The sequence below is a fragment of the Cyclopterus lumpus genome, chromosome 13 (assembly GCF_009769545.1).
Source record: "Cyclopterus lumpus isolate fCycLum1 chromosome 13, fCycLum1.pri, whole genome shotgun sequence".
In the NCBI taxonomy this organism is placed as follows: domain Eukaryota; kingdom Metazoa; phylum Chordata; class Actinopteri; order Perciformes; family Cyclopteridae; genus Cyclopterus; species Cyclopterus lumpus.
In genome coordinates, this window is record NC_046978.1 from 19,054,154 (window position 1) to 19,063,038 (window position 8,885).

General features: G+C 45.8%; 1 protein-coding gene across 1 annotated transcript in view; it reads right to left on the reverse strand.

Annotated features, from left to right (window-relative positions):
* lrrc75a (leucine rich repeat containing 75A) overlaps nucleotides 1-8,885 on the reverse strand; it is a 34,175-nt gene that overhangs the window by 24,757 nt on the left and 533 nt on the right. Inside the window, exons 1-2 of the mRNA XM_034548777.1 lie at nucleotides 8,139-8,885; nucleotides 2,050-2,178 (exon numbers count right to left, since the gene is read on the reverse strand). The exon at nucleotides 8,139-8,885 is cut by the window's right edge and continues 533 nt beyond it. Coding sequence (XP_034404668.1) covers nucleotides 2,050-2,178; nucleotides 8,139-8,405 — 396 coding nt within the window. The 5' untranslated portion in view covers nucleotides 8,406-8,885. The remainder of the gene's footprint in view (nucleotides 1-2,049; nucleotides 2,179-8,138) is intronic.

Sequence of the window (8,885 nt, forward strand, 5' to 3'; positions counted from 1 at the left end):
TTATTTGTGGAAACGGAGTCATTAAGTCATTAATTCTGCAGCAGTCTTGCTGCGTTTGCATTAATCCGACAGATTAATCGACGTGGGTTCAGTTCAATCAATAAATCATCTGCTGGCTGAAACATTTGAGACTCAAGTGCATGTGAAGTCAATGGTATGCATGCTGTCACAGTGCCAGTGGTCACGTGCACATTTTCTAGTATTTTGAGACGCAAAAAGAAACCATAGAAAAGGAAATCCACGAGTTTTAACTCGGTAATTTCTACGCTCAATCAATTCATCCGACGTATCCTCATATAATGGTTTGTATCACGACATGTTTATCCTCATTTTTCAACACGTTTTTTTCCTTCTAAATTAGCAACACGTGACAATTTACTACGCTCGTAACGTGATTGCAGGCTTTTCAAAAATGAATCTAACAGGAAACAAATGTAGTTAGGTTTAGAAAAGATGGTGAAATGCTAAATTAGGTTGCATTGACAGAAAGAGCTGCTATTGTTCCAATATTTGCAGTATTTATTCTTGTGTTCATCCTTTACTGGCCTGAAGAAGTTGTAATATTGTTGATAATGAAAATAATAACAATAGCTGTTGCAGCGAAGCTCCTCACCGGGAACAATGACAGACACCAAGTGTCCAAGTTAGGTTTGCAAAGAAAAATTAAAAAAACTCGTCGGAACTAGAGGCCTCAAAACATCTGTGATGACGAACAGCAATCGAACGTGTTTGACGGGTCGGAGGAAGCAGGAGGAGGAGGAAATAACACCTCGCTGCACTCGTCTCCTCTTATACTTCCTCTCTCCTGTTGCTTTCCTCTCCTCTCTCAACAACACCCCCTCAGGCATCATCGCCGCTCGACTCTTCTCATCGTGAATTGTACACAAAAAAAACATGTTTTCCTCGATCTCCTCTGCAGCGTCAGCGTGTGTGTGTGTGTGGAGTCCTTTACACGGATAACGAGCGTTTCTTCAGCCTTCGCGGTGCATTCAGGGGACTCGCAATACACACATCTGGTGCCTTTTTTTATTTCAGCGAATGCAACATTTTCAGAAAATTATTTTTCATTCTCTAAAAACAAAAGTAGCTTTTTTCCTGAGTGAAGCCTTTAGTCTGATTTGATCATTCAGAAGCTGTAGTCACTAAAACACCGATGACTTTCTGGGTTTAGCTTGAGATGAGAAGCTTAAATATAAAATATTAGCACAGTTATGTTCCTTTATCGGACATCTAGAGGAAGATTCAGAGGGCTGACCTGTGACATTAATCCTGCATTCATTCCTCCAAACACGACGAACCACCGACTAAAAGTAACGTTAGCGCCACAGTAACGTTAGCGCCACGGTGACGTTAGCGCCACGGTGACGTTAGCGCCACGGTGACGTTAGCGCCACGGTGACGTTAGCGCCACGGTGACGTTAGCGCCACGGTAACGTTAGCGCCACAGTGACGTTAGCGCCACCGTGACGTTAGCGCCACGGTGACGTTAGCGCCACGGTAACGTTAGCGCCACAGTGACGTTAGCGCCACCGTGACGTTAGCGCCACCGTGACGTTAGCGCCACCGTGACGTTAGCGCCACCGTGACGTTAGCGCCACGGTGACGTTAGCAACACCGTAACGTTAACGCCACGTGACGTTAGCGCCACCGTGACGTTAACGCCACAGTAATGTTAGTGTCACAGTAACGTTAGCATGGCTCTTAAAATAAATACAAAATGTCAGCACAAAGCGCTGCACTACAATCAGGCCCTCTTAATTCCTATCTTCATCTCCATCACTCATCCCCCCCCCCCTGCATTATTCATCCAGCACGACTGCTGTCACTCTTCCTCGGTGACATGCTGCACAATGTGAATGAACACACACAAGAAGCCGTGCTCCCCCTCAAGGACACACACACGGTCGCACAACCACTTAGAGCACTTCCGTAACCTAATAGTGTCACACAAAATGATCGTCTGATAGCAGCAGCAAAATGAATCATGCTGGTCCGTGTGTGTGTGTGTGTGTGTGCGTGTGTGTGTGTGTGTGTGTGTGTGTGTCCTACCGTCTTGGGGCAGTGGACGTATCGCGCCAGGCTGATAATCAGGTCGTGTGTGATGGGGTCAACCAGGTTTCTGAAGCTGGCGTAGCGGTACAACACGTCATCCAGAGATGTTGACTCCATACCCAGGTCCTACACACACACACACACACACACACACACACACACACACACACACAAATTAAATAACATCATCATATTCTCACTCTCGCAATTGCGCAAAAGTGCTCACATGGGCAACACTCTTATATTCAAGGGAAGGCAATTTATTCATACACTAGATTTCATGCACAAACTATAATATATTATATAAATAAATATATAATATTTATTTTATTGATCACACAAACACTGCATTTTTTAAAATGATTTATTAGCAAACATGTGTGTGGTAAAAGGCTTTATTTTATGCAATAATTTATGGTGGGAATGTTCTTTTTTTAAGGAAAACACAGGTGACAATAGAAAATAATAAAATATATTGTTATATAATTTGTTTGTTTTTTTAAATGTTTCTCATATAATGTTATGAAGAGAAAGCCTCGTTGGAAAAAAAAAGCTTCTCACGGTGGTTTAATTATGAAACTGTGAAAATGTGAAATCTATAGCGTCACACACACACATACGCCCCCCTATCAAAGATAACCCTTCCAGCCCCCCCCCCCCCCCCCCCCCCCCCCGGTGTGATACAGCCCTGAAGCAATGAATCAAATTCCTGTTGAGTTGCTTCCCGCATGTCTGGCCGCTCGAAAAAAATTAAAATGTGTCAAAGCCTACGAATCATTAACCTTGTTAAATCTTTAAAAGAAACACGAGTGACAGCTCTGCTTAATAGACATTTTGAGAGCTGCAACAGAGCTGCTGAAGTACCGAGTCAAAGCACATATTCAGCCTCACAGCATTTGTTTTGACATTAATAATTTAGATTATTATTATTATCGTAGCTGCTCCTTCCTCCACCCCCCACACAGTAAAATAAGAAAAGGCTGGACACCTCGAATGACCTCACTCGTCGTTCTTTATTCGGTCGTATTTCATGGCCAGACGCCCAATTAGATGAAGAGAAATCCTGACATTTTCACACAGGCTGCAAAATGGAAATGAGGTGGTTTGAGTTTGGTCAGTAAAAGTCTGGATAATCTGCTCATTACATAGTGACATTTATAGAAAAACAGGTGCAAGCCATGGCTTGATTGTGGAAACACAGAACAAGTTTGGATTCACCGAAATAATTCACCTCACTGAAAAGTTAACCCTTCATGTGTTAAAGCTGCATTCTCTCTCCTGACCACCAGGGGGCGACTCCTCTGGTTGTATAGAAGTCTATGCTTCATGTGTTAAAGCTGCATTCTCTCTCCTGACCACCAGGGGGCGACTCCTCCAGTTGTATAGAAGTCTGTGCTTCATGTGTTAAAGCTGCATTCTCTCTCCTGACCACCAGGGGGCGACTCCTCCGGTTGTATAGAAGTCTGTGCTTCATGTGTTAAAGCTGCATTCTCTCTCCTGACCACCAGGGGGCGACTCCTCCGGTTGTATAGAAGTCTGTGCTTCATGTGTTAAAGCTGCATTCTCTCTCCTGACCACCAGGGGGCGACTCCTCCGGTTGTATAGAAGTCTATGCTTCATGTGTTAAAGCTGCATTCTCTCTCCTGACCACCAGAAGGCGACTCCTCCGGTTGTATAGAAGTCTATGCTTCATGTGTTAAAGCTGCATTCTCTCTCCTGACCACCAGGGGGAGACTCCTCTGGTTGTATAGAAGTCTATGCTTCATGTGTTAAAGCTGCATTCTCTCTCCTGACCACCAGGGGGCGACTCCTCTGGTTGTATAGAAGTCTATGCTTCATGTGTTAAAGCTGCATTCTCTCTCCTGACCACCAGGGGGCGACTCCTCCAGTTGTATAGAAGTCTGTGCTTCATGTGTTAAAGCTGCATTCTCTCTCCTGACCACCAGGGGGCGACTCCTCCGGTTGTATAGAAGTCTGTGCTTCATGTGTTAAAGCTGCATTCTCTCTCCTGACCACCAGGGGGCGACTCCTCCGGTTGTATAGAAGTCTGTGCTTCATGTGTTAAAGCTGCATTCTCTCTCCTGACCACCAGGGGGCGACTCCTCCGGTTGTATAGAAGTCTATGCTTCATGTGTTAAAGCTGCATTCTCTCTCCTGACCACCAGAAGGCGACTCCTCCGGTTGTATAGAAGTCTATGCTTCATGTGTTAAAGCTGCATTCTCTCTCCTGACCACCAGGGGGAGACTCCTCTGGTTGTATAGAAGTCTATGCTTCATGTGTTAAAGCTGCATTCTCTCTCCTGACCACCAGGGGGCGACTCCTCTGGTTGTATAGAAGTCTATGCTTCATGTGTTAAAGCTGCATTCTCTCTACTGACCACCAGGGGGCGACTCCTCTGGTTGTATAGAAGTCTATGCTTCATGTGTTAAAGCTGCATTCTCTCTCCTGACCACCAGGGGTCGACTCCTCTGGTTGTATAGAAGTCTATGCTTCATGTGTTAAAGCTGCATTCTCTCTCCTGACCACCAGGGGGCGACTCCTCTGGTTGTATAGAAGTCTATATAAATGACTCTACTTCTCTTGATTTATTCCCTCAGTAAACATTGTAAACATTAGTTTTTGGTCTCAATCTCTAGTTTCAAGTCTTCTTCAATACAGCGTGATGTTCATTTAGTAAATTATGGTCATTTAGATTCAAACAGACCTTAAAGCAGGGGATGCTTTAGGGGCGGGGCTACAAGGTGATTGACAGGTCCACACCACTCCTCCTCAGTCCAGAAGTGGTAACGTTCGTTCAAAGGTTGCGAAAAGTCAAAATGGAGACGGCCATTGTGTGAAGATTTCTATGATGACTCACTGAGGTTTCCATGCTGCCTATTGTTTTGCGTAGGAGGCGCTTTGACCGAAATACACACATTAATCAGTATTTCCAGAAGGTAGCGATATTAATAGCATCAGCAGGTGTATTTATTGTTCCATTGTTGTCCAGTTGACCTCTTATTATTGAACTCTTAACGGGGAAGTGTGTACACGTGTACACACACACACACACACACAGAGGGTGGGCTTTTCTTCCATTAGGTAGCTCCGCCCACACTAATGAGTGCTCTTGGGTAAATTAGAGGAAATGGCAACCGGGGCTGAAGGATATATAATATATATACACACACAACGCTGGTATCGACCTTTCTTAAAGATCACGTTCTGACCAGATGGCCTCGTCCACCTCCAACATGTTAACGGACGTTCTTTCACCACAGCTGAAGAATCACATTTCCATATTAAAAGTCTGTGCGTAGATAATTTTTTTGTCTGACCTCTTCTCGGGTTGACATTTATAACATAAAGTGATGGCCGCGTCCCATTTAGTTGGGTCCCGGTGTCACTGACACGGCTCTCTGGGACCCCGTGATGGAATCAGACCATAATTTATGTTTGATGGTTTCACTTAAATGAAAATGACGAATGAAAACGTCTGCAATGGGAACAAAGGTCTGTCTCCGTCTCTGCTTTAACTTGAATGAATATGAATTCTTCATGGTTTAAAACATTATTATTTAAATTGTAATAATGCACCCTATTTTTCCTCACAAAATAATTTAAAAAGAACCAATTTGAGTATTGATTAAAGTCCTAAAGATCCCCATCCCTACTGGTCACATAACATCAGACCAGTTAACAGCCCCCCCCCCCCCACTGGGGAGACGTTGAGCACCAGAGGAGTTTCCCACTGACGCTGCTGGTCATCGTTTAGCGGTCAGCTGAAGGGAGAGAGGAGGGGGGGGGGGGGGGGGGGGGGGCGGAGTTAATTGAAGGGTAGTGATAAAGATGGTGGCCTCCTCGTTAGCTCCGGCTTGATAATCAATATCTATTTGGTCCAAGTCCCCCCCCCACAACCCCCCCCCCCCTTCAGTAACCGCAGACAAGCTCTTTTACTTCTCGGTCATTTCCTCTTTTCTCTCCCCCGAGTGTCTTCTTGTTCTTCTTGTTCTTCTTGTTCTTCTTCTTATTCTTCTTCTTATTCTTATTCTTATTCTTATTCTTATTCTTGTTCTTCTTGTTCTTCTTCTTCTTCTTCTTCTTCTTCTTCTTCTTCTTCTTCTTCTTGTTCTTGTTCTTGTTCTTGTTCTTGTTCTTGTTCTTGTTCTTGTTCTTGTTCTTGTTCTTGTTCTTGTTCTTGTTCTTCTTCTTCTTCTTCTTCTTCTTGTTCTTGTTCTTGTTCTTGTTCTTGTTCTTGTTCTTGTATTTGTTCTTCTTCTTGTTCTTCTTCTTCTTCTTCTTCTTGTTCTTCTTCTTCTTCTTCTTCTTCTTGTTCTTGTTCTTGTTCTTGTTCTTGTATTTGTTCTTCTTCTTGTTCTTCTTGTTGTTCTTGTTGTTCTTGTTGTTCTTGTTCTTGTATTTGTTCTTGTTCTTGTTCTTCTTCTTGTTCTTGTTGTTCTTGTTGTTCTTGTTCTTCTTGTTCTTCTTGTTCTTCTTGTTCTTGTTGTTCTTGTTCTTGTTCTTCTTGTTCTTGTTCTTCTTCTTCTTCTTCTGGTCTCTCTCTCTCTCTCTCTCTTTCTATCTCTCTCTCTCAAATATCTATCCACAAATTAACATTTACAAATGAACATAATAAATAAATAAATAAATGTGCTTTTCCTCCGTTCTTGTAGCTCTGCCGGAGAGCATTTGTGCTTTTGTTCCTTTACGGTTTCTTTGTGAACGTCACAATAGTGAAATAACCACCGATGAGAAAACAAAACCACGTGACTTCGAAACGGCTCGCTTCCTCCACATGTTATTATGAAAATGCAAAATTCAACTGCTCAACATCTGCTGGCCTAGACAACCCGTGTCTAGGCCAGAGAAAGCTCCTCCCAGAGGTCATGGGAGCGTGACCTCAAGCCGTCAGCCACTGGATCGAAGTCTTCTCCTTTTCCGTTGACGCCACAGCGCCGCTCGCATAATAACCTCAAAGGAAACATGCGAAGTTGGTAAATCTAAGTGCCGACGGAGGCTTTCCGATCCAGTAATGGAGGACCGGCGAAAAGACGTAAAAAAATAAGTCTGAGCGTCGCACAGTAAAGAAACACGGTTTAAAAACGGGGCAATTTAATAAGCTGCTCTCGGAGGAGGAGGACGAGCCGGGTACCAAACAGGAAGCTGGACGCTGAATCCAGTTTGTCATTTTCCACCTGAGACTTTAACCCCCGCCCCCCCTCCCCCCCCCCCCCTTGTCCTTCGTCCCCCGTCTTGTTTTCCCCATCAGTTCGAGGATTAACGTTCTAAACGATAAGAAAACCGGAACACAAAGGAGGCTCCGAAGCCCCACACAATACACTGTGTGTGTGTGTGTGTGTGTGTGTGAGGCTCTGTTCCCTGTGGTTGAGTCATAACGGGGTAAACAATGGCCGCGTATGGATTGCGTGCCGTTCCGTCTCCCCTCCGTCATCCCGGTGACGATCACATATCAGATTCACTCAGGTCTATGTGTGTGTGTATGTACGTCGACACCAATTATCGATCTGCAGATGCAAATTAAAGCCTCTTTTTTTTGGGTTGCTTTCTTAGTTTCTTAGTATTTTCGACGTTATTAGCGAAAGCGTGTCAAAAAATGGTCAAACGTATTGTGAATTCTAGTGACGAGGTCATTCGGGAACTTTTAACTGGTTGTGAAAACGTCTCTGAGACCATCAGAGACCATTAGAGATCATCAGAGACCATCAGAGACCATTAGAGACCATTAGAGACCATTAGAGATGAGAGGGTCGGATTCAGCCCAACTGATGGGCCCGAAAGGAGGGAAGGGAGGCACAGACCAGAACCAGGACTTCGCGTAACGGACCGTCAAGAACACCCCGCTGCAGAACACTACCGCTTTAGTCCACAGGGGCCGCCAGAATCAACACAAAATGAAAAGTTCCTCGTAGTAACTTTTTTAAGTATCGGGAATAACATCGTGAAGTGTTTTGAAGGCCTGTTTCTGCACCGGTGACGACATCAACCGACATAACGAATAGTGGAACGGATGCTGCGGTGACCTTGTGACCCCTTGTCACACACACACACACACACACACGCACACACACACTCAGAGCTGCTGTACCTGTCGGAGTGTCTTGAGCATCTCCATGGTCTCGTCCTGCTTGCCCTGCTTGGCCATCAGCATCATCTGCTGGATCATGCCGATGCGGCGCTGGTAGGGCGGCGGCGGCGGCGGCGGCGTGGCGACCCCTCCGCGGCTCAGCCGGTCCCCCGACTTCTGCATGAGGGAGGCCAAGATGTCGCCCCGCTCCTTGGTGGGCGTCCGCCTCCAGCCGTGCTGGGGGCTGGCCCCGCCGGGCTCCTGGCCCTTGGCCTGCTTGGCTCCCATGCGGGCGTCAACGAAGGCCGCGCGGCGCCAGGAAAACAAAAACAAAAACAAAAGCTTCCTCACGCCGGTCTGAGTCGTGTGTGAGAGACGTTGCTCATCGTCACCCGGTTACAGACGAGGAAAAAGGGCTCAAGAGGGACAGTGTTTAGGGGGGGAACTTGTAATTCCTGGAGGATGCTGAACAGATCGGAGGATTCTGAACAGATCGGGAACAGATCGGAGGATGCTGAACAGATCGGGAACAGATCGGAGGATGCTGAACAGATCGGGAACAGATCGGAGGATGCAGCTCAGATCGGGAACAGATCGGAGGATGCTGAACAGATCGGGAACAGATCGGAGGATGCAGCTCAGATCGGGAACAGATCGGAGGATGCAGCTCAGATCGGGAACAGATCGGAGGATTCTGAACAGATCGGGAACAGATCGGAGGATGCTGAACAGATCGGGAACAGATCGGAGGATGCTGCGTGCAGCATG